The sequence below is a fragment of the Arachis ipaensis genome, chromosome B07, assembly GCF_000816755.2.
Source record: "Arachis ipaensis cultivar K30076 chromosome B07, Araip1.1, whole genome shotgun sequence".
NCBI classification, from domain to species: domain Eukaryota; kingdom Viridiplantae; phylum Streptophyta; class Magnoliopsida; order Fabales; family Fabaceae; genus Arachis; species Arachis ipaensis.
In genome coordinates, this window is record NC_029791.2 from 64,399,900 (window position 1) to 64,426,262 (window position 26,363).

Consider the following 26,363-nt stretch of genomic DNA (forward strand, 5'->3'; position numbering starts at 1 on the left):
ATACTAATCAATCCACAATTTCTATAACTAATAAGTTAGAATTGCAACTTAGTGGCTAAAATATGAACTAAAAATACAAAATGCAGAAATAGAGTAAAAATACATAAACAGTAGCAATGTATAAATACTCAGAAAATAAAAATAAAAATAAAGAGAAAAATACAGAAAAATATCCAAAATAAAAAAAAGAGTCTGTAGTGGTTCACCAAAATAATACGCCAGAGATGGCGACCTCCCCACACTTAAAATGAAGCATCATGCCTGATGCTCACTCAAGCAGGGTGTGAAGGGGTGTCATCACTGGAAGGGATGGTAGCTGGTGTCTCTGTGGTGGCTGGTTGGGGCTCTGGCTGCTGTAGAGGAGGGGCTGTCTGAATGGGAATCTCAAGGTCTGCAGCCTGGATCTGATGTGGGACCTCTGCCTGTGGTGCCGCCTGCTCGGTGTCTGCCTGGGGATGGGTCTCTGTCTCGGGCGCATCCGCCTCCTCCTCAGATGCCTCGGATGGTGTGTCAGGCTCGGAGGGGATGTCGCCGGATTGTATCATCAGCTTCAGGTGCTCATAGCGTCGCTTGTTGCGACGCTCCATCTGGTCAAGTCATCGAAACAAGCGGTGCACCAGATGATAGACAGGCTCTGTGGCAGGTGGAGGTGCAGTGGTAGTGGCAGGGGTGGATGGTGCAGCAGTGGAGGAAGAGGGACCGACAGATGGTGTAGCTGTATCAGCAGCAGTGGCAGTCAGGAATGGAGGTCTGTAGCCCAAGGCCAGGAAGTTCCTGCTGTGCAGGATAAGCTTCTTGCACTCTACAGCAGGTGGCCTCTCATCAGCATCCTCCCATGGCACGTCAGCTCGACGGCCCAGCTGTGTAACCAGATAGGGAAAGGGGAGAGTTCTGCGGACGTGGACCCTGGCCATGTAGTGCCGGATAAAGCGTGGCAGGTATAGGTCCTTACCCTCCATCACACACCATAGGAGGGTGATCATAGCGGCTGGTATCTCATTCTCGTGAGTACTCGGCATAATGTAGTTGCTGAATATCTGATGCCATAGCCGAGCCTCATCGTTCAGGTAAATCCGCTTGATCCCTTTGGGCATGGTGGTGTTCTGACCCATGATCCAAGAAACTGACGGGTCAAGGGCAATTCGGGCCTTGACTACATCCCAGTCAAATCGCATATAGCGCATATCGTCCTCAGCTTTTTGATAGCCATCTGTCTGATCAGTCTTAGGAAGAAGCTTCAGAACCTCCTCTATTGCCTCCTCAGTAACCAGAATTTACTTCCCTCTGAGGTTCACTGCATCTAGGGAAGTTTTAAAGTAGTTGCAGTAGAATTTCCTAACCCAAGATGCATTAACCTCAGTCAGAGGTCTCTCCAGAAAGAATCAGCCTCTTTGTTTGATCTGATCAGAGGTATATAGCTGGAGTTCTTCTGGGATCTTCAAAGTCCGCTCCAGCTATAGGTTCCTGGAGTTTGCAAACACCGGATACTTCAGCTCACAGTATCGGTTCGCAAACTTTACTGGGTCAATGGCGGGAAGTAGCTGGTCGGCCTTCTCCTGCGGGGTAAAGGCTTTCTCCCGCAAGGAGGCATCATGCATGAGGTCAATGATAGACACGGAGGCTTCGCCTCGTTTCCTTTTGCCGGAAGTGGCCTTGCCTTTTCCCCTTCTCTGGGAATCTGACATCCTGAAAAAATAGAAAATCAGGATATAATAAAAATAGGAAGGCAAATAGGCAAATAATCAAAGAAAACACAAAGTGGCAAAGGAGCAATAGGATAATGAATATGAGTTAGGTAATATGCGCATTTAGGATTGTATAGGAGTGAAAAGTCTGAAAAGAAGAAATCACAATCCAAAATGTAATTGAATGCAAGTTAAATAGAAAAATTAACATCATGCCTTGGTTATAATGTTAAAAGAAAGTGAAAGAAAAGCAAAAAAAGAAGTTTTGAAAAGGTTAGGTTGGTTAGAGTTAAAATTAGTGGGTTAGTGAAAAATGGGTTAAAGTAAGAGGCATAATGAAAATAGTCCAAGTAACAAGTAATCACAGGTAGAAGCTATAGGTAACTCATATTCAAACAAGTAAAAGAGTTTGATGATGATTCAAATAGAGATAAAGAAAGCAAAAATAGGAATCAAACATCAAAATTGCGATTTATGAACCAGGAGATAAAAGAAAATAAGAATGCGTGCCTAAGCATTCATGAATTGGTTTGGTGAAATTATGGAAAGCACAGGTGAAAATGCCAAAACCAAGACATGAACAGAGATATTTTACAGAAATTTGGACAGCATTCCGGCTAAAATAGCACTTTTCTGGAAAATAAACAGCAATCAAGCAGTTCATATGAATCCAAATTAAGGCTTGCAATTACATATACGGAATAAAAATATGAAAGGTCAATGTAAAGAGCAGCAAATGCAGGAAAGTACAGCATATGAACATGAATACAGCAACAACAGAATTGCAGATTTGATAAATCAGAAACAAGAACAGTGCAAATAAACAGACCTAAATCCACTAACCACATCCTAGGCTACCTAACAACCTAAAATCCACTACAACATGCATATCTAACTATCCTAACATGAACATAAATGGAAAAATAAGAATAAACTACGAATGGATAGAAGGGTGACGTATTGCAGAACCTGGAAGGCGAAAGAAGGAGGTTGGGGTACAGAGGTGGCTGGGGGTGGTGGCGGTGACGTCCGGCGCGGTGGTTGGCGGTGGTGGGCACAGCGGTTGCTGCTGTTAGGGGGTAGGGGCTTTGGAAAGGGTAATGGGAGAAATAGGGGAGAGGGTTGAAGAAGAAGAAAGAAGGGGGAAGGAGGAAGGGGGGTAGGTGGCGGCGGCGTCTGGGTGGTCGGCGGCGTCTGGGTGGTGGCGCAGTGGTGGCTGGGTGGTGGTGGTTGAGGGTTGGGGGAGAAGAGAGAGAGAAGAAGAGTTGGGGGGAGTGTCGCGACTGATGGGGTTTCACGTGACTGGGAGGGTTATATTTTTGAATCCACGCGGCCGCGTGGAGCACGCGATCGCGTGGCTGGAGCGAAAAAGGTGGTTGACGCGATCGCGTGGATGACGCGATCGCGCGGAGGGCAAAAAGAGTAAATAACGCGATCGCATGGGGCAGGCGATCGCGTCGCTGGAATTTGTGCTAAACGCACGAATCCAGCGTCGTTTCAGTGCAACTCTCTGTCTCCTTGGGGGTGTTCGTGCAATCCATGTGACGTGGTCGCGTCGCTCACGCGGTCGCGTGGGCCATTTTGTGCCAGACGCACAATGGCCGCACGATTCCAGCCCAACTCTCTGGACGTTGGATCCTTATGCCAATTTCCAGGTCACGCGGCCGCGTGGATGACGCGGTTGCGTGGGAAGTGTAGTTCGCCATTTGACGCGATCGCATGGGGCATGCGGTCCGTCGTGCACCCTCTTTTTTTTTTATATGCAGAATGCGGAATGTAATATGCAGAATGCAGTGCTTAATGTGAATGCTATGCATGATTCCAGGTTCAATAAAATAAAATAAAATTCAAAAACAAACAAAACTAAATAAAATTAAAATTGCAAAAGAAATGATCATACCACGGTGGGTTGTCTCCCACCTAGCACATTTAGTTAAAGTCCTTAAGTTGGACATTTGAAGAGCTTCCTGTTATGGTGGCTTGTGTTTAAATTCATCCAGAAATCTCCACCAGTGCTTGGAATGCCATAGCCTCCGGGGTCCCAAACTAGGCATGTAAAGATTTTGAGCAGCTTCAAACAGATTTTTAGGCTCCCGGGGTGACGAATGTCAGAATAGGTTCCAGGATCCCAATCCTTGTTTTTAAATCCGCCTCCGTCTTGATCTCCATGTTTCCATCCAGGCGGTTTAAAAAGTAAATTCTCACCATGGTAACTAAACATTTTTCGAGATCCATTCGATTGATTTTGATGCCAATCCGTGCACTTCGATTTGAAGCGTGGAACCTTATTGAACCTTGTGCACCAGCTCTGAGCACGAGCCATTTCCCTCTTACTCTTAAAGCCGTAGAGAGCTCTAAGCTGGCCATCTGTTTCAAGTAAACCATATTCAAGTGAATAAGTAAAGTTAAAAGTTAAGGATTGTACCCACTTGAAGCTTGTATTGGGTGGTAATGGCCTTGGGGAAGGTGTTTCTAGTGGTTCTGTAAGTTCTACTCCCTGGTAATCTTCTGTGAATTCCTCCACTTCTTTGCAAGGGTCTTCAAATGCATCATCACCCTGGTCAAAGTCTTCTATGTCTTCCTCATCACTTGAGTCATAGATTGGAGGTTGAGAGAAATCTACCTCTGCATCATCCTCGTATTCATTTGGGGAAGATTCATCGATCTCAGAGAACTCACTTGCAGATGCAAGTTCATTACTAAGAGAACTTGATTTGTGACTATCATCATCAAGAGAATTTGCTTCTTGGATTATTCCGTCTGATTCTTCATAAACGACTTGCCTTGGGGATTGTGCGCTATCCTCCTTAGCATTAACTATAATGTCCTTGACGGATTTCTCTTCAGTTTTGGATTCCCATGGAGGTTCTGCGTCTCCTAGATCTTCAACCAACTCTTCTTCTTGTACAATGACAGCCTCTTCTACTTGTTCTAGTATGAATTCATTCTCTGTCTTGTCCACTGGAGTTTCTAGTATTTCCTTCATGCTACGCTCGTCATTAGATTGTCCACATGGGGCTTTGGTTGGTCCTTGAATGTTCGCGCGTCTAGAAGCTAATTGAATCACTGCTTGCTCCAGTTGTCGAATGGTTGTTTGAAGTTTATTTACTGTTGCCTTGAGGCGAACCTCTGATTCTCGGGGTGATGGATTTGGATATGAAACATAGGGAAGTGGTGGTGCTTGGGAGTGATTGGATTGGAACTGGGGTGGAAAAGGATCATACGGTTGCGAATGGTGAAAAGAAGCTTGTGAGTGTGGTGGTTCGAGGTTATGTTGAGAGGATGGTCTATAGGCACGGGGTGGGGCTTGTTGGTAGTCACAAGGTTGTCCACCATATCTATCAGCAGGGTATGCATTGTAGAATGGTAGAATTCATGTTTGCAAATAAAAATAAAAAGGAAAAACAAAAATAAATAAACAAGCAAAAGAAAAATATTTACAATAACCAATAATAAGGCACACGTTAGCAGTTCCCCGGCAATGGCGCCATTTTTGACGAACGAGATTTTTGCCAGTAAAGAATGTCATAAAAACAGTCGCGTTGTAGATATAGTTTCTAAACCAACAAAAATCCCTTTCGTGCAAAGTTTTGATTGTCACGAGTAACAAACCCCTTAAAAATTGATAACCGAGTATTTTAACCTCGGGTCGTCTTCTCAAGGAACTGCAGGGAAGTATGTTCTTATTATTGGTTATGAAGATCGTAGAATTGGGGTTTCAAGAATGAGGAGCAAGTAATTTAATGACAAGTAAATTAAATGGCAATTAAAAATAGATAAATAACTGTAAAATAAACTTTTGGCAAGGTATGAGAAATCGGAGGTCCTATCCTAGCTATCCTTATCAATGATGATGATGGTTGAATCTTAATTCCACTTTGTTAACCTTTACTAAGATAAAGGAAGGTCAAGGGATTAATTGGTTTGATCTTCGAATCCTATTTATTTCCTAAGAAAAGATTGGGATTATGAAAGTTCAATTCAATTAACAAAGATAACAATTATCAATCACGTTGAGTTTGACAACTCCTGAGTTACTGATTTCTTAACCAAGACCAAAAGGAGAAAAATAAATCTACTTGGAATAAAAAATGTCTTCAGAGTAAAAGTGACAATAGCATGAACAAGAGTAATTGATATTTAACTGAAATACCTCAAATAACATTAATAAGAAAGTAATCTGTAACATGAAAGGATTCACAAAGTAGCTTGCAAAAGTAAATAAAAGGAATATTGAACTTGAACAAAAGAGATAATCTTGAAAGTGAATGAAAAATCCTAAATCTAAATCCTAATCCTAAAGAGAGAGAGAATCTCTCTCTAAACTAAATCTAATTCATGGAAAGTAAAATTGGCGAGCTCTCTCTGAAAGGATGCATTCCCTCACTTCATAACCTCTGGTCTATGCCTTCTGGACTTGGATTTGGGCCAAAAAGGGCTTCAGAAATCGCTGGGAGCATTTTCTGTAATTTCTGGTGCATGGCCTCTGTCACGCGTCCACGTGGGTCACGCGGTCGCGTCATTCAGAGCTTTTCTTGCCACGCGGTCGCGTCAGTCATGCGACCGCGTCATGTGCGTTCTGCTTAAGGCGCGCAGTCGCATCAGTCATGCGACCGCGTCGCTGCTTCGTCGTGCTTGGCACGCGATCGCGTCGTCCATACGATCGCGTGGATGCCAGTTTCTTCAAGGACTCCGTTTTGTGCTTTCCTTCCATTTTTGTGTGTTTCCTTTCCATCCTTTGAATCATTCCTGCCTTAGAAGATCTGAAACTACTCAACACACTGATCACGGCATCGAATGGAATTAAAGGTGATTAAAATAATTAATTTAAAAGCATAGGAAACATGTTTTTCACATACATCACATAATAAGGAAGGAGAAGTAAAACCATGCAATTAATATGAATAAGTGGGTGAAGGATTGAATAAATCTCTCAAATTAGGCACAAAATACATCATAAAATATGGGTTTATCAATAACCTAATTATATCAAACAATTGTTTCTTTTTTTAAATTGATTAATATGAAAAAATCGATTAACAATTTGTATCAAAATGCTCTATGTTCTCAAATTTTTCAGCAAACTATAGTAGTGAGTTCTAAATTAAATTTATCAAAGAAATCTTGAACTTACACCTTTTGCCACAATTGTAACAGAAGATTGGATTAAGAAGGTTGTGATATCGAAGAAATATTGCACATGTGTTCAAGCGAAGGAGTTTACCTCTTTTTTCGGTGATTATGTTTTATTGAGATTTTGTCTATAAAAACACATATGTAGTTAATTTATCCTAGATTAATAGGCATGGTTGCATGGGATTTATGCCTTGAATCATGGTTAAATGAAGATGAGTTAAGTCTTTCATTTCTGTTTTGGAAATTTTTGAATTTGGATATCATAATTGCTTAATTTGTGACTTTTATTTTCCATTTCGTCTAATATATAGGGTTATAGGCATGAAATTTATGCTTATTTCTTTTGGACTTTTTTTTTTGGTGTGGTTTCTCTAATATAGTATTAAAGAAAGATTTGATTTTTTTTACTACGTATCATTAAATTTGAAATTTATTTGACTTTATTTAAATTTGGTTTACTTTTAAATTTGAGAAATTATTCACTTTTGAAAAAAAAATTCCGCCTATGTTACACTTGCAGTACATAGCCGGTCCCAAACTCGGATAAAGGAGGAGGGTTGTGTTAGGTCTTCGACAACCAACATAAAAATATAGTCGAACCCTATGACATGAATCAAAGACATTATTGCGCTAAAGATAGGTCGTTGCCCGGAAGTAACATGCTGTATGGCTCGAGTACGGTGTCAAATGAGCAAGAGCCGCTGCATTGATGCCCGGATGTAGTGTTAAATGAGCAAGGGTTCTCGCGTTTTCGTGAACGGACGAGGGTAAATAAGCTAGTTCACAAAGTAAAAGGTAAAGGTCGGAGCGACAGAAGGTTGAGATTTGGGACATGGAACATAGGCACTCTAACAGGAAAGTCCATGGAGGTGGTGGACACCATGACAAGGAGGAAGATTAATATTATGTGCCTACAAGAAACAAAATGGGTTGGTGCGAAGGCTAGGGAGTTTGATACTTCTGGCTTCAAACTTTGGTATACAGGAAAGGTGAAGAATAGGAATGGGGTTGGAATAATTGTGAATAAGCAGTGGAAGAAGGACGTAGTGGATGTCAAGAGGGTGGGAGATTGGACTTTTCCTCAACCTTTGATCTTCTCATCGCAAATACATGTTTTAAAAAGAGAGACGAACATCTTATAACCTATAAGAGTGGCATGACAAGCTCTCAAATCGACTTCTTCCTGTTGAGGAGACAACCGGAAATTTTACATTAACTGTAAAATTATCCCGGGAGAGAGTTTGACAACACAACATAGGGTGCTCGTCATGGATTTCCTCGTTGAGCAAAAGTTGAGGAAAAGACATTATACGAAGAACCCAAGGACGAGGTGGTGGCGGATGAAAGGTGAGGAACAAAGAAGCTTCCTAAGACGGGTAGGAGAAGAGGCAAAGTGGGATGGAAATAGAAGTGCGGAAGAGATGTGGAGGAAAATGGCAGAAGTTATTAGAAGAACAACAAAAGAAAGCTTTGATGAATCTACAAGAATAGGACCAAGAGACAAGGAGTCCTGGTGGTGGAGTGCCAGTGTACAAGAAAATATAAAGATAAAAAGGGAGTGCTTTAAAGAGTGGTCTTTATGCCGCAACGCAGATAACTGGGAAAAATATAAGGCAACTAAGAAAGAGACAAAAGTGGCTGTAAGTGAAGCAAGAACAAGAGCATATGAGGGTCTCTACCAGTCTTTGGGCACAAAAGAAGGAGAAAAAGGTATATATAGAATCGCAAAGAGCCGTGAAATAAGAACGAGAGATTTGGATCAGGTTAAGTGAATAAAGGATAAGGATGGAGAGGTGTTGGCTCAAGAGGAGAAGATTAAGAAAAGGTGGAAGAGCTACTTCTATGAGTTATTTAATGAGGGACAGAAGACTCTTCTGAGCCTTGGTCGATTATGCACAAGGGAAGAAGATCAAAACTTTGACTACTATCGAAGAATTCGAGACTTTGAGGTAAAAGAGGCTCTAAAGCAGATGAAAAATGGCAGGGCAGTAGGACATGATAATATCCCGATTGAGGTTTGGAAGGGCCTTGGAGAAAAAGGCATCAACTGGTTAACCAAGCTTTTAAATGAGATTTTAAGGTCAAAGAAGATGCCTGATGAGTGGAAAAAGAGCACCTTGGTATCTATCTACAAGAATAAAGGGGATATACAAAGTTGCAGAAACTATAGATGGATCAAGCTTATGAGTCATACCATGAAGTTATGGGAAATGGTGATAGAATGGAGGTTGAGAAAAGAGACACAAGTAGCAGAGAACCAATTTGGATTCATGCCAGGCAGATCTACCACTGAAGTGGTATACCTTTTAAGAAGGATGATGGAGAGGTATCATAGTAAGAAAAGGGATCTACATATGGTGTTTATTGATTTGGAAAAAGCGTATGATAGGGTACCAAGAGAGGTCTTATGGAAGGTTTTAGAAAAGAGGAGGGTAAGGATCGCATATATTCGTGCAATTAAAGACATGTATAATGGGGCCACAACTAGTGTGAAGACTCAAGGTGGTGTGACAGAGGAATTTTCTATTGGTATAGGATTACACCAGGGATCATCCTTAAGTCCATACCTTTTCAGATTAGTCTTGGAAGTACTCACAGAGCACATCCAAGAGCCTGTGCCATGGTGCATGCTTTTTGCCGATGATATCGTCCTTATGGGATAGTCAAGGGAAGACCTAAATAAGAAGTTGGAGTTATGGAGAGAAGCTTTAGAAGTGTATGGTCTGCGCATAAGCCTTAGCAAGACGGAATATATGGAATGTAAGTTCAGTCCGAGAAGGGAAAACCCTAATATAGAGGTGAAAATTGGAGAAAATACCCTACGAAAAGTTAAAAGTTTTAGGTATCTTGGGTGCATCATACAGGATAATGGAGAGATTGAACAAGATGTAAATCATAGGATCCAAGCAGGGTGGTCAAAATGGCAGAGTGCATCTGGTTTTATATGTGACAAAAAAGTGCCTTTAAAACTTAAAGGTAAATTCTATCGCACCGCTATAAGACCGGCTATGCTTTATGGTACGGAGTGTTGGGCAGCTAAAGGGGAGCACGAACATAAGCTGAGTGTGGCAGAGATGAAGATGTTGAGATGGATGGGTGGTCATACGCGATTAGATAAAATAAGGAATGAAGATATAAGGGAGAGAGTTGGAGTAGCACCCATTGTGGAAAAGATGGTTGAATCGCGTCTTAGGTGGTTTGGACATGTGAGAAGAAGATCGATAGAACATCTAGTCAAGAGGGTGGATGAGATGGAAGATGGACAAGGGGCGAAAGGCAGAGGAAGACCTAAGAAGACCATCCATGAGGTGGTCAAACGAGATCTACATGTAAATAGTCTCTCTGTAGACATGACATATGGCAGAGCACAATAACATCGTTTGATTCATGTAGGCGACCCCACTTAGTGGGACAAGGCTTTGTTGTTGTTGTTGTTGTTGTTGTTGTATTCACTTTTGAAAAAATATTTTAAAAATAAATAAATAATTTATTTTGGAATTTGAATTGAAACTAAGGCCATATAATCTAATCATATATCAAAACATTTGAATAAAAATGTATTTCAAATAATTCAAATATGATTTACGTTTAAAACAAAACACATAAAAATATTTATATTTAGTTTACTCACGTAACTCCAAGTTGAGATTTTTTAAGAAAGTGAAATAGTATGCAAATAAAGTGAGGGATTCTCATCCTACTGAATTGTTTAATTTATTGAAAAAATAATAAATTTTGAGAGAAAGAATTATGTGGAGACTCAAAGATTAAATTGTGTTATATAGTGTTAGTTTTGATTCCCAAATTTTATAGTAACCAATACTATTAAATTATTTTAATTTACAATTAAAGTATTTAACAACCATTAATTAAATTATATGTTATTGATCATTTAAAAATGAAAAAAGCTTGCATCCAGTGAATTACTACTTCTTTTGTATTTATTCGAAAAAATTGTTGGTTTATTTTTTGAAATGAAAGAGAGAAGTATTTGCTCAAATGTCTATATTAAATAACACGTCGCACTTATATAAAGCATAACAAAAATCTAAGTTTAATATTGTCGAACCTGTTGCCTATTAATTCAAAAAAATAAGAAAAGTGTATTTCAAACTCCAAAAAAAAAAAAAATTAAAAATATACAAATAATGATATAAACAATTTCATTACATTGTTCCCAAAAAAATAATAAACTTAAACTCAAAGCTAATTACTTTCTAATTAATTTTTTTTAATTTTTTTTTTCAATATTCTTGTAGATGTAGTTCTTTCTTGCAACCTTCACAATAATTTTTTGTTTTGTCTTGTATGGGTTGATTACCAAATTAAGAGTAATGCACATTCTTGTTGTGTCATCAATCTAAAACAAAATACAAAGTCACACTAGAAAATTGCTTAATACAGACAGATTTAGTCTTTATTACAGACGAATTTTTAGTTACCGATGGATTTTTTTCCGTCGAAAAATTACCGACGAATTTTTACTAGTTATTGATGGATTTTCCCTCGATAAATTCTTCCCTCCATTTTCCTGAAACAGCGAACTTTCCGACGGATTTTCTGTCGGTAATTACAGACGAATTTTTCGACGGATTTTCCATCGGTATTTACAGACGAATTTTTCGACAGATTTTTCGTCGGTAATTACAGACGGATTTTCCGATGCATTTTCCGTTAGTAATTACAGATAGATTCTTCGACGAATTTTCTGTCGATAATCGGTAACAGGTTTTCTGACAAATTTTCAGTCTGTAATTTGAACCTTGAAAAATCATCCCACACTCTGAATACAGACAGAAAATTCGTCTGTAAATCCGTCAATAAGGTAAAATAGCATTTTTTATATTTTTTATTGTAAAATAAACCTAGTTTCATACAAAATAAATATAAATTTAATGAATACAAATTTTTAACTAATTTTCATCTAACTTGTATCCAAACATTCATAGTATTTCAAAATAACTAATATTTGATATTAGGAATAGAATCAAACATGATGTTTGGTTTTGACAATGTATCAAGAACAAAGACATTTAGTAATCTCCTCTAACTAGTCCAATATCATTAGTATATATTTCTAACATACAAGAGATAATCATTTATAAATTTATTTTGATTTGAATTGATTTTGTGACGAGGGCTTCACTTAATTTATTTTTCCTTGCGTCCATCTTGTGAGCAAGTCAAGTGCAACTTCTAGTTGGTCCATAGGAACTAAGTGTCCAGCTTTATTTACCTGTTTAATATAACATAAACAAATTAAACATTAATTTTAAGAATCTTGAAAATTAGATATCTAAAATCTATTGGGATATTATTATTAGAAAGACATACATACCTTCAAGAAAGTGACAGTATTTGTTGCTCTGAAAAGCCATGCAGGTCCCACAGTAGCTCATCCTGAACAACCAACACAACAAAATGCTTATTAATGAATTAATTAATAAATTATTCAAAGCAATAATAACTGATGTGTTACCATGAAACCAGAATAGGAGCAATAAAAAGGGCAAACTGCTGATCCAAGTGAACTACTATAAGAACCCTAATGCTGATATGCAAACTGGAAAACTGAGAGAGCACAAGCAAACTCTTCGAAACCAAGTATCACATTGTGCTTTGCGCCAAACAAATCAAATATCTAAGAGAGAATACATTGAGAAGCTTATATGAGTGTAATTCCTATTTTGTAACATGAAAGGAAAAAAAGACATGGAAAAAAGGAATATGAAATTTTTCATACCAAAATGCAGGTTGACTAGGTCCTTTAAACACCTTTGCGAGTATATAGCGAGGTTTGTAGTTATTCTTTTCACTATTTCCACCAAAGCAGAGCTCACTTTAAAATTAATGTACAAACTTTCAGAGGCAGCTGCACATTTGAAAATAAAATGGAAGATTAGATTGATGGACATGAAATTATATTTCTAACATTTAAAAGCACTTTGACGTGGTTATTTAGAAGTTCAGATGAAGAACAACGGTAAGCTATCTTAGGATGACATAGAAAGCTGATAGAGTCAGGATTATTAATAATTTAATACTAGGCTTGGGATTGTACTAGTAACAATAGAACTTGACCTGATTGGAAAACAAGTGAATTAGGCTACGGTATTATTGAAGATCATCTTACTATTAATGTCATAATATAGTTCCTTTTTTTCTCTAACTCTATGCCTATAATTGAGGTGGAGAGAAGATAAAGAAAAGAAAAATGGAGAAAGACAAACTTTTGCATTACAAAGAAAAATTACATTTCATTCAAAATTAATCATCTACAAGACAATAGCAAACCTGCTTTATAGAAAGCCCAAAGTTGAACTTGTTGGCTGAAAAGTAGTTTTCTATGATTGCATACTTGAATACACTTTGTGAGAGTGGCTTACAATGCCATATTGGAATGAACTTAACTTACATAGTACATTAATAAGAAACTGAGACCACAAGTAGTCCACAATATTACCCTATGTAAGAAAATTGCACAAATGAAAATCAAATGAAAGGAATGTTTCACTATAGTTTAAACTCAAAAAATGAGAAAAGGGAAGGATTCCATCTTTTTCTTTGATAGAAGAATTTGACTACTACAGAGAGAAAGAGTACACAGATTTACATTGCAATTGCAAGAGCAAACAAGAGAAACTAAGGATTAAACAAAACACTCCAAACTCGCAACATACATGAAATCTAAAAGAGAAATTCGCATCATAAAATCCCAAAATTCACACCAAATAGAAGTCAAATCTAATCCCACCAACTTATCTGAAAGAGGATGGATTCTTACCTGAGCAGGAAATTGAGTCCTCAACGAACTAAAGGCATTAGGCACGATATTCATACCACCATCACTGGCAGCCTTGAACACCCTATGAAGTTGTCTCTTCTCATATTCAAATAGAAACAGAATCGTGCCAGCCTTAATCTGCTCTACAAAGTGAATTGCAGATGAAGGGAGACCGAAAAGTCCCTTATTAAAACATTCCTTCTTCGTTGCACTATTTGACAAAAATATCGCTCCATAATCCGGTAGCTTTCCAGCAGCATTGTAATGCTTATCATAAAACCTCATTGATAATTTGATATCTTTTACTACACAAAGCTATCACATTAGAAAATAAAAACAACAGAATGTATTGCAGAACTAAACATAAACATAAACAATATTCACCTTTCAAGCTTCAAACATTATACTCCGAAGTAATAATCAGTAACATCTTTGTCAATAAACGCTAATATATATGAATAATTTGAATCCAGACACAAACCTAGGTCAACAACAGCTACAGTCCAGTACGATTACGCGATTAACCTTGATCATTCCAAATGCAAATACAGCCATGTCTCTTTCACTAGCTGCATTAACTACACATGCTGAACCCTACTTTTACAATAGAAACACGGTAAGGGGACTGGTAATAGACACACACTAATTCATAATATTCTAACAAGACAAAGTTAAGTCACTTGTTTTCTTCTTATAACTTAAGAATGTAGAATCTAAAGTGCATTATCAATTTCTGTATACCTTTTTCAGACTACATAGGTGCTGGCAAACTGCATCTAGTCCTCCTTTCCTCAAAAGTTCAATGGAAGCAGAAGCAACAGTGGATGCAGGTATTTGACCACTAGTCTTCTCTTCTACCCACTAATTGGATAAATATCTTTTAAAAAATTTATTCTATGCCAATATAAAAAAAAAGTCAGCACAATCCAGTAATAAAAAGGAACAAAGAGGCTTTTGCATCACGCAGAGTCGAAGATTTGTAGCGAAAGGCAGCATCTTTAGCAAACTCTGTGTCCCCTGCAGGAACATACGTATCAGAATCAGCAACATAATGTATGTCATTGATACGTATCAGAGGAGCAATGGAACTTCCCTTCTTTTCTTGGTACCAAGCCAAGGAGGAGGCGCCCTTCCCCTAACAACCTCGATTTCTCCAAATCACTCCATTCCCACTTCGATCCCCCTCCTCATCCTTCATCGCCGCCAACATCACCAACAACTCTGATACCACTACTCACTTCTGATACCAGCTCCAGGAGACCACAACACCACAACTGCTCTCCCTTCTTCTATCTGGTTTCAATTCAATCGATAAATTAGGGACAGCTATGCAATATATATATATAGTTTCTAGTTTCTAGTTTGTTCCTAAAAGTGCATAGTTGGTTTCCGAAAAATAGGGCAGCTGTGCAATATTTATAGTAAGTTAGTAACTAATGTCCATTCTAATTCAAATTTACTCAAAAGTAGTAAGTAAACAACAATTCAGATTGTCACTACCTTAGGGACAGGGGGTGCCTTGGTGCTGCATGCTTTAGTAAGGTCTTTGCAGAGATATGTGTACAATGAATCGGCATCAGGCTTCGAATTATATAGATATTCAGCAACATCTGTATCTGAATACCGTATAACCTGAAAATTTGAAAACAATAATTCATAATATAATTTGCCATTTTAGAACCAAAAGAAACCATGGCCTTTGGACATGTAGACAAGAAACTCTAGTGCAGTATTTTATCATTGACTGTTCAGTAACTTTCTCATTGACTGTTCAGTAAGTTTAATGATCCTTAATTAAATTTTCTCATTGACAAAGTAAATACTCTATGATTAGTCAAACTGCATCAAGCAAGCACTAAGCTACGTACACAAACCAATATATTATGCAAAGGCCAATTATTAAAGTATTTCTTCCACTTCTGATACCATTATCATAACTTCCAGCTAGTTCAATTACTCTTCAGCACATGCATATTTATCGATGATTCACAAACAGGAATGGCAAAAGGGATTGTCAATTTTCATTATAATAACCACATAAACAGCACAGACATAAGCCCATAACTATCGATTCACTTTTTAGTTACCACTTTTATACACAAAATCTTATCAATACAGGAATATACTATACCTTGCTGTATACTATAGGATTCTATCTGGAGTGGAAAGTAAAATGTAGAGTTCTCTGTGTATTGCTTTTGTAGATAATAAACAGGAAGGCCTGAAAAGAAAGCGGATTCAAGAAAATTGGTGTTTTCTGTCTTTGATGCTGATCCCTATTTTGATATTTGCAGCAGTATCCAATTTTCACATAGAAAGAACACAAAAATTGAAATTAAAATTAGAGTTACACTTAGAAACTAAAACTTTGCCATCAACAAGAGAACATTGTAAATTAAAATAAAAAAGTAACTCACCAGCAGATCTGTGGCCAAACTAGCCATCACATTAGATGTATTCATAATAAAGTTACTAGGGATCATATTCCTGTACAAAACTGTCAAAGAAGAAATGCACAGGGTTAAGAAATTTAAAATTTTGAACCTCATCATGCTATTCAAGTAGTACGCAAGAAAAATTGGAATAAGTAACACAATGCAACTGTTTAGAGATTAATTTATAACTAGAAAATCAAATTAATATCACAAAGGCACAAAGGCACACGAAAATCAAATTAATATCAATCAACAGCAAAAGCAACCAGCAGGCATATGAACAAACAAACAAGCAAACATCTAATTACCAAGCAATGAAGAAAATCCTGCTCTTGGGGACATAGCCTTCGGTCAAGAACTCGAAATCATATATAGCATAGTGGCACTCATTAGGAGGGAGGCAAGCAGCAAAATCTTCGTAGCCTTGAGCTGGCTCACCAAGCTTCTCCACAATGACTTGTTTTTGATTCTCCTCAATCTTGAAAACTATGAACCTGTGAGTCCTTTTTGTCTTGAGCTCCAAAAACTGCAACTTGCAGTCATTATGGACCGCCATTCCAGAAGCTGCATTTGCCTGAGAGATTGAAAGGCACAGCAAAGCAAAGAAATTATGATCAAGCAGATACCCACACGAATCATTACTCACGCATATTTTAATCTTTTTGCCACTTGAGTAGCTAATAGTTCCTCAATAAAAAATAAAATCAAGTGATTTCGATCTTCACCCCTAATTTGATGTCCATTCAACAAATTAGAGGGGAAGATTCTGTGGATGAGATCCCAAAGCATGTTATGAATTTTAGGGTTAGCAAGACTAAAATTAGGAACAAAAATCAGTAATCAGATCTGGAAGGGAATGATACAATGATCAGATCGAGGATGTGGAAGAAGCCGATAAGATCAGCAACACAAACGCAAAGTGCCCAAACCGGTGATCAAAATATTTACGAATTTCAAAACTAAAAAATAAATAATAAGGAGCTATCTAGAAAATTGAAGCACAGTAAAAAAGGACAAGAAGTGGAAATAGAGGAGAAACGAAGAGGCCAGACTATACCATGGTTGCGTTCGCGTTGCCTTTGAAACTTGAAGAGAGGGAAGTAAAGGAAGGAGAAGATATAGGAATGAATTTGAGAAGCTAGAGCTTGCGCGAAGGTAGCTGCGGCATTGACTAGAGGAGATGATGGCTGTAGCGCTGAGAAGATATGCGAGCTTGAGGGGCGGTGGTGGTGGAGCTTGAGCTTGCTTTGTTCTGGGAACAAGAAAGAACGAGAGAGACAGGGGCTGTGTTCTACTGGTTCAGTGTTTAAAAAAGAGGAGAAGAAGGAGAAGGTAGCTGTGGCGGTTAGGGTGGCCGGCAGTGGTGCTGTGGGTGAGGAAAGGAGAAGAAGAAGTAGCCTGTTGACGGAGAAGAAGGGTGAGGAATGCTAGGTTTATCTCGTTTGATTTGTCTACTGTGAATGGAGCTCGGGCAATGATAGGTTTAGCTTATTATTTTCGACGGAAAATTTTAAATTACAGACGGATTTTATGTCTGTAATAATTTAATAAAACGCAGTGTTTTGTGCATTTGATTACAGAACAATTTCCCACGAAAAAAATTAATTTCTCCGACAGAATTATTGACGGATTCTCTTTTCCGTCTGTAATTTATGCTAATTCATTTTATTTGTTTTCCGACAAAAACATCCCTCTAACATTCCATCTGTATTTTTGTGGGATAAAATCCGTCGGAAATATCCATTTATAATAACTAATTTTCTAGTAGTGAGTAGTAAATAATACTTCATTAATTTAAAACTAAATGCTAAATTATTTGATAATATTAAAGTATGCTTAACCTAATAGAGTAGTTGTTATTCTAAATACAGTTTTTTATCCAAATTGCTACCCAAATTCCAAAAAAAGTAAAATAAAAATCACGAATAGTGTCAAAAATTAAAAAATCACGAATAAGAAAGTATATAATAAAATATCTTTAAAAAATAAAATAAAGATAAGATTAAATCATTACGGGCTCATTTTTTGTTATCCTATTTCTATATGCTTTAGATCAGCAAAATAAAAAACCTTAAGCTTAATAGTGGTCTCAAAATCATAATAAAATGAATCATTTTAAAATATTTCATTGATGTACATAGCATGTTAATTTGGGTAAGTTGAATTAGAATAAATACCATTTCTATAAAAATTCACATATGAAAGATAGATGTTAAGATCACAAATTAACATAATTGCTCTTTTTTTAATGTTAAATTTTTTTCTCTCCATTTTTTAGAGTTTGGCTTAGAGTCTAGCTCAACTCCGCCTATGTTATACTTGCGGTACATAACCGGTCCCAAGTCCGGATAAAGGAGGAGGGTTGTGTTAGGTCTTCGGCAACCAACATAAAAATATAGCCGAACTCTCATGACATGAATCAAAGACATTATTGCTCTAAAGCTAGGTCGTTGCCCGGAAGCAACGCGCTATATGGCTCGAGTACGGTGTCAAAGCAAGAGCCGCTGCATTGGTGCCCGGATGTAATGTTAAATGAGCAAGGGTTCTCGCGTTTTCGTGAACGAATGAGGGTAAATAAGCTAGTTCACAAAGTAAAAGGTAAAGGTCGAAGCGACAGAAGGTTGAGATTTGGGACATGGAACATAGGCACTCTAACAGGAAAGTCCATGGAGGTGGTGGACACCATGACAAGGAGGAAGATTAACATTATGTGCCTACAAGAAACGAAATGGGTTGGTGCAAAGGCTAAGAAGTTGGATACTTCTGGTTTCAAATTTTGGTATACAGGAAAGGTGAAGAATAGGAATGGGGTTGGAATAATTGTGGATAAGCAGTGAAAGAAGGACGTAGTGGATGTCAAGAGGGTGGGAGATCAGATCATCTCTATCAAACTTGTGGTGGAGGGAGGTGCTTTCCATGTGATTAGCGCCTATGCACCGCAAGTGGGCAACCGGAAATTTTACATTAACTGTAAAATTATCCCGGGAGAGAGTTTGACAACACAACATAGGGTGCTCGTCATGGATTTTCGCGTTGAGAAAAAGTTGAGGAAAAGACATCATACGAAGAACCCAAGGACGAGGTGGTGGCGGATGAAAGGTGAGGAACAAAGAAACTTCCTAAGACGGGTAGGAGAAGAGGCAAAGTGGGATGGGAATGGAAGCGCGGAAGAGATATGGAGGGAGACGACAGAAGTTATTAGAAGAACAGCAAAAGAAAGTTTTGGTGAATCTAAAGGAATAAGACCAAGAAACAAGGAGTCCTGGTGGTAGAATGCGAGTATACAAGAAAAGATAAAGATAAAAAGGGAATGCTTTAAAGAGTGGTCTTTATGCCGCAATGCAGATAATTGGGAAAAATATAAGGCGGATAAGAAAGAGACAAAAGTGGCTATAAGTGAAGCAAGAACAAGAGCATATGATGGTCTCTACCAGTATTTGAGTACAAAAGAAGGAGAAAAAGGTATATATAGAATCGCAAAGAGCCAGGAAAGAACAACGAGAGATTTGGATCAGGTTAAGTGCATAAAGGATAAGGATGGAGAGGTATTGGCTCAAGAGGAGAAGATTAATGAAAGGTGGAAGAGTGATAAACCCATATTTCATGAGTTATTTTGTGCTTAGTTTGAGTGATTTATTCAATCCTTCACCCACTTATTCATATTAATTGCATGGTTTTACTTTCCCTTCCTTATTATGTGATGTATGTGAAAAACATGTTTCCTAAGCTTTAAAATTAATTATTTTAATTACCTTTATTTCCATTCGATGCCGTGTTTAGTGTGTTGAGTAGTTTCAGATTTTCTAAGGTAGAATGACTTAAAGGATGGAAATGGAAACGTACAAAAATGGAAGGAAAGTGCGTAACGGAGTTTGGCAGAAACTGGTATCCACGCGATCGCATGAACGACGCGATCGCGTGCCAGGAGCGAAGAAGCAGCGACGCGGCCGCATGACTGACGCGGCCGCGCGACTTGAGCATAGCGCATTCGATGCGGACGCGTGACCGACGCGACCGCGCCACAAGGAAAACTCCATATGACGCGACCGCGTGACACACGCGGACGCGTGACAGAGGCCACGTATCAGAATTTACAGAATACGCCCCCAGCGATTTTTGAAGCCCTTTTGGCCCAGATCCAGGTACAGAACACACATACTAGAGGCTATAAAGTGGAGGAATGCATCCATTCAATAATTGATAATCGTTATCTTGCTAATTGAACTGAACTTCAATTATCCCAACTTTTTCTTAGGAATTAAATAGGATTCGAAGGTTAAACTAATTAGTCCCTTGACTTTCCTTTACTTTAGTAAAGGTTAACTAAGTGGAATTTAGATTCAACTTTCACTATTGTTGAGAGAGATAATTAAGTTGGACTTCCAATTTCTCTTACCTTGCCAAAAGTTGCTTTACAGTATTTATTTATGTTAATTGCCATTTATTCTACTTGTCATTCAAATCACTTGCTTCTCACCTTCTAAACCCCGATTACAACCTTTATAGCCAATAATAAGAACATACTTCCTTGCAGTTCCTTGAGAAGACGACCCGAGGTTTGAATACTCGGTTAACAATTTTTAAGGGGTTTGTTACTTGTGATAACCAAAACGTTTGTAAGAAAGGTTGATTGCTTGGTTTAGTAACTATACTTACAACGAGAGTTTTTATAACCTCTAAACCATCAATCTTCCGCTCTTTCAAAATGGCGCCGTTGCCGGGGAACTGCTAACGTGTGCCTTATTATTGGTTATTGTAAATATTTTTCTTTTGTTTGTTTATTTATTTTTGTTTTTCCTTTTTATCTTTATTTGCTACCATGAACTCTCACCCCTCTCGCTTTGAGTTTGGTTCTAACTTTGTTGAAGGAAATAGAAGTTACAGCAGGAGTATGCATCAAGGTCAGACCAATCAATGATGGATGGAGCCAAGAAGATCTAATCAACCCTTTAGGCAGCAACATCCTCCGAGATATCCTGGACAAAGACCATTCTACCATGCATACCCAGCTGAAAGATATGGTGGACAACCTTGTAATTACCAACAAGTCCCACCCCGTGCATATAAACCATCCTTTCAACATAACCTCGAACCACCACACTCACAAGCTTCTCTTCACCGTTCGCCACCATATGATCCTTCCTTACCCCAGTACCAATCCAATCACTCCCAATCACCACCACTTTCCTATGTATCATGCCCAAGTCCGGCAACCCGAGAAGCAGAGGTTCGCCTAAAGGAAACAGTAAATAAACTTCAAACAACCATTCGTCAACTGGAGCAAACAATAATTCAATGGGTTTCTAGGTGCTCAAATACACAAGGATCAACCACAGCCCCATGTGAACAGTCTAACGAAGAGCGTAGCATGAAGGAGATACCAGAAACTCCAGTGGACAAGACAGAACATGAATTCGTACTAGAACAGGTAGAAGAAGCTGTCATCGTTCAAGAAGAAGAGTTGGTTGAAGATCTAGGAGATGCTGAACCTCCATGGGAATCCAGAACTGAGGAGAACTCCGTCAAGGACGCTACAGTTGATGCTAAGGAGGATATTGTACAATCTCCTAGGCAAGTTGTTTATGAAGAATCAGACGGAATGACCCAGGACACAAATTCCCTTGATGATGATAGTCACAAGTCAAATTCTCTTAGTAATGAATTTGCATCTGCAAGTGAATTCTCTGAGATCGAAGAATCTTCCCCAAGTGAATATGAAGACGATGCGGAGGTAGATTTCTCTCAACCTCCAATCTATGACTCAAGTGATGAGGAAGACATAGAAAACTTTGACCAGGACACAGATACAATTGTAGAGCCTTGCAAGGAAGTGGAGGAATTCACAGAAGAGCACAAGGGAGTAGAACTTACAGAACCACCAGAAACACCTACCCCAAGGCCATTACCACCTAATACAAGCTTCAAGTGGGTACAATCCTTAACCTATACCTTTACTTATTCACTTGAATATGGTTTGCTTGAAACAGATGGCCAGCTTAGAGCTCTTTGCGGCTTTAAGAGTAAGAGGGAAATGGCTCGTACTCAGAGCTGGTGCACGAGGTTCAATAAGGTTCCACGCTTCACCTCGAAGCACATGGATTGGTATCATACTCAATTGCATGGATCACGGAGAACGTTTGGTCTCCATGGTGAGATTCTACTCTTTAAACTGCCAGGATGGAAACATGTAGATCAAGACGGAGGCGGATTTAAAAACAAGGCTTGGGATCCTGGAATCTATTCTGACATTCGTCACCCCGGGAGCCTGAAAATCTGTTTGAAGCTGCTCAAAAGCTTTACATGCCTAGTTTGGGACCCTGGAGGCTATTGGCATTCCAAGCACTGGTGGAGATTTCTGGATGAATTTAAACACAAGCCACCATAACAAGAAGCCCTCCCAATGTCCAACTTAAGGACTTTAACTAAAAGTGCTAGGTGGGAGACAACCCACCATGGTATGATCGTTCCTTTTGCAATTTTAATTTTATTTCATTTTGTTTGTTTTTGAATTTTATTTTTATTTTATTAAACCTAGAATCATGCATAGCATTCACATTAAGCATTGCATCCTGCATTCAGTAAAAAAAAAGGGGGATGCACGACGCGACCGCATGCCCCATGCGATCGCGTCATATTGCGAAAACACTATCCACGCTACCGCGTCACCCACGCGGCCGCGTGACCCGGAGATCAGCGTAAATATCCAACGTCCAGAAAGTTAGGCTGGAATCGTGCGGCCCTTGTGTGTTTTGCACAAATTGGCCCACGCGATCGCATGCCCCATGCGATCGCGTCACTTGCAAAATACCAATCCTACGCGACCGCGTGAGCGACGCGATCGCGTCGCATGGATTGCACATCACCCCAGAAGGAGACAGAGAGTTGCGCTGAAACGGTGCTGGAGTCGTGCGTTTAGCACAATTTCCAGCGACGCGATCCCGCGACCCACGCGATCGCGTCATCTCCTCTTCCACCCCTTTCATGCGATCGCGCACCCCACGCGATCGCATCCTTCCCATTTTCACCCCAACCACGCGGCCGCGTGGATTCAAAAATATAACACCCCCTATCACGCGAAACCCTACATTCGCGCAGCCCNNNNCGTCCAGACGCCGCCGCCACCTACCCCCCTTCCTCCCTCCCCTTCTTTCTTCTTCTTTCTTCCTCCTCCACTCCCTTCCCGCCATTGCCCTCCGCGAACCACCACCCACCACCGCCGGCCATCCCAGCCGCGCCACCCCCTCTCCCCTATCCAATCCCCTCCCCTATTTCACCCATTACCCTTCCCAAAGCCCCTACCCCCTAACAGCCACAACCGCCGTGCCCACCGCCGCCACCCGCCGTGCCGGACATCACCGCCACCACCCCAGCCACCTCTGTACCCCAACCTCCTTCTTTCGCCTTCCAGGTTCCGCAACACGCAATCCCTTTTATCCGTTCGTAGTTCTTCTTATTTTTTTTCCATTTCTGTTCATAATTAGGATAGATAGTCTTGCATGTTGTAGTGGATTTTAGGTTGTTAGGTAGATTAGGCTGTGGTTAGTGACTCTAGGTCTGTTTATTTGCACTGTTCTTGCTTCTGTTTCATCATATTTGCAAATCTGCTATTGCTGTAATCTTGTTCATATGCTGTATTTCTTGTATATTGCTGCTCTTTACATTGAATTTTCATGTTTCTATTAATTATAGGTAACTGCAGCTTGACTTTTTAATTCATATGAACTGCCTTGTTTGCTGTTTATTTTCCGGGACAATCCAATTTTTGCCAGAATGCTGCCCAAATTTTTTGTGAATTGTTTTCATTCATGTTTTGGTTTGGCAATCTGCACTCTGTTGTCCTCTGCCTTAACCGAACCGTTTCATGAATGCTATGGCAGACTTTCTTATCCTCTTTGATTTCCTGGTTTATAGACTGCATTTGTGATATCCTGATTCCAGTTCTTGCTTTCTTTATATCTATTTGAATCAACATCACCCTGTTTTGCTTGTTCGGTTATGAGTTATTTCTAGTCATAATTGTGAATCCTTGTTACATGGACTATTTTCTTTATGCCACTTACTTTAACCCGCATTTTACTGACTCACTAATTTTAATTTACTAACTTCTTTTTCACATTCTAACCATACTAACCTTTTAAAATCTCTTTTCTGATTTTTCACTTTCCTCTAACTTTCTAACCATGGCATAATGACAATTTTTCTATTTAACTTGAATTCTGATACATTTTGGATTGTAAATTCTTCCTTTCAAATTTTAAACTACTATACAATTCTTAATACGCCATTACTTAACTCATTTACCTCATTTAAATTCTCCCATGCCACTTTGTATTTTCTTTGCCTATATGCCTACTTGCTTTCCTATTTTCATATATCCTGGTTTTCCATTTTTCAGGATGTCTGCCTCACAGAGGAAAGGAAAGGGTAAGGCCACTGGCAAGCGCAAGAGAGGAGATTCCTCCCAGTCCATCATTGCCCTCATGCATGATTTCTCATGGCGGGAGAAGAACTTTATACAGCAGGAAAAAGCTGACCAACTACTCCCTGCAAATGATTCAATAAAATTTGCAAACCGATACTGCGAGCTGAAGTATCTGGCATTTGCAAACTCTAGGAATCTATACTTGGAGAGAACTCTGAAGATTCCAGAAGCACTCCAGTAGTACACCACTAAGCAAATTAAGTAAAGAGGCTGGTTCTTTCTGAAAAGAGCACTGACAGAGGTCAATGCATCTTGGGTCCGGGAATTCTACTGCAACTACTACATCACCACCCTCGATGCAGTAAACCTGAGAGGAAAACAAATTCTAGTCACTGAGGAGGCCTTAGAGGACATTCTCCGGCTCCTAGCCAAGTCCGATCAGCCTGATGGTTATACAAAGGCTGAGGAGGACATGCGCCTGATGCAGTTTGATTGGGATGCTGTGAAGGCACGGATAGATCACGACCCGACAGTTCCTTGGGAGATGGGTCAGGACACCACCATGCCTAGAGGGATCAAGAGGGCGTACTTAAATGATGAGGCTCGGTTATGGCACCAGATCTTGAGCAACTATGTGATGCCGAGTACTCACGAGAGGGAGATCCCAGCTACTATGATCACCCTCCTATGGTGTGTGATGGAGGGTAAGGACCTTTATCTGCCATGCTTTATCCGGCATTATATGGCCAGGGTCCACATCCGAGGCACCCTCTCTTTTTCGTATCTGGTTACAAAGCTAGGCCGTCGAGCTGACGTGCCATGGGAGGATGCCGATGAGAGACCACCAGCGGTGGACTGCAGGAAGATCATTCCTCACAGCAGGAACTTCCTAGCTTTGGGCTACAGACCACCACCCTTCACTGCTACTGATGAGACAATCCCACCGTCTGCTGGACCCTCTTCATCCACGGCTGCCCCTATTGCCCCTGCTGCCACCACTGCACCTCCACCTGCCTCTGAGCCCGTATACCGCCTCGTGCACCGCCTATTCTGACAGCTTGATCAGATGGAGCGCCGTAACCGGCGTCGGTATGAGAGATTGGAGTGTCGCAGCCAGCGACGCTATTCGCATCTGAAGCTGATGATCCGACAGGGTGGTGACATCCCCTCCGAGCCCGACACACCATCAGAGCCATCAGAGGAGGAGGAGGATGAGTACGAGGAGGAGACTCACTTCCAGGAGGAGACCCATCAGCAGGCAGACACAGAGCAGGCTGCACCACATCAGGAGGTTACGCATCAGATAGAGGCTGCAGATCCGGAGATCCCGATCTAGTCAGCACCTCCTCTACAGCAGCCAGACCCTCAGCCCACCACCACCACAGAGCCTCCAGCTACCATCCCTACCAGTGATGACACCCCTTCACATCCGGCTTGACTGAGCATCACGGACGATGCTTCATTTTATGTGTGGGGAGGTCGCCATCTCTGGCGTTTTATTTTGGTGAACCACTACATCTCTTTTTTTTCTTTTATTTTGGATATTTTTCTGTATTTTTCTTTTTACTGTTATTTTCTGAGTACTTATACATTGCTACTTTTATGTATTTTTACTCTATTTCTGTATTTTGCATTTTTAGTTCATATTTTTAGTTTAGTTGGCAATTCTGACTTATTAGTGGATTAATTAGTATAGTTTACCCTTTTTAGCATAAGATAGCATAGTTTAATTTGAAAAATATAAAACGGAAGTAAACTAGGAAATTGAACATAATAGATTTAAATCCATAAACCTTGTATATATAGCATTACATCATATAGTTAAGTTGACAACATTTCATCAAGGAGGAACATTAAAACTTTAAAGGCTACCCTAAATAATTTTTTTATGAGAATAATGA

General features: G+C 39.6%; 1 protein-coding gene across 8 annotated transcripts; it reads right to left on the minus strand.

Moving 5' to 3' along the window:
- LOC110264235 (actin-depolymerizing factor 1-like) lies at nucleotides 502-17,505 on the minus strand. 8 transcript variants are annotated; one of them, XR_002349996.1, is made up of 11 exons: nucleotides 17,098-17,505; nucleotides 16,349-16,614; nucleotides 16,023-16,102; nucleotides 15,737-15,881; nucleotides 15,106-15,237; nucleotides 14,347-14,898; nucleotides 14,087-14,199; nucleotides 13,606-13,910; nucleotides 12,565-12,693; nucleotides 12,160-12,221; nucleotides 11,751-12,057 (listed from the first exon to the last, which is right to left on the minus strand). XR_002349996.1 is itself a non-coding variant. In XM_021105945.1 (5 exons), exons 1-5 carry the CDS (start codon nucleotides 17,098-17,100, stop codon nucleotides 15,206-15,208), a joined length of 489 nt encoding a protein of 162 aa, XP_020961604.1. In that variant the 5' UTR covers nucleotides 17,101-17,502; the 3' UTR covers nucleotides 15,019-15,205. The 8 variants fall into 8 exon arrangements, 2 of the variants coding, with proteins under 2 accessions (XP_020961604.1, XP_020961605.1); XR_002349995.1 differs by adding an exon at nucleotides 12,301-12,462 and having other exon boundaries at nucleotides 13,606-14,199; XR_002349997.1 differs by having other exon boundaries at nucleotides 13,606-14,199; nucleotides 16,479-16,614; nucleotides 17,098-17,504.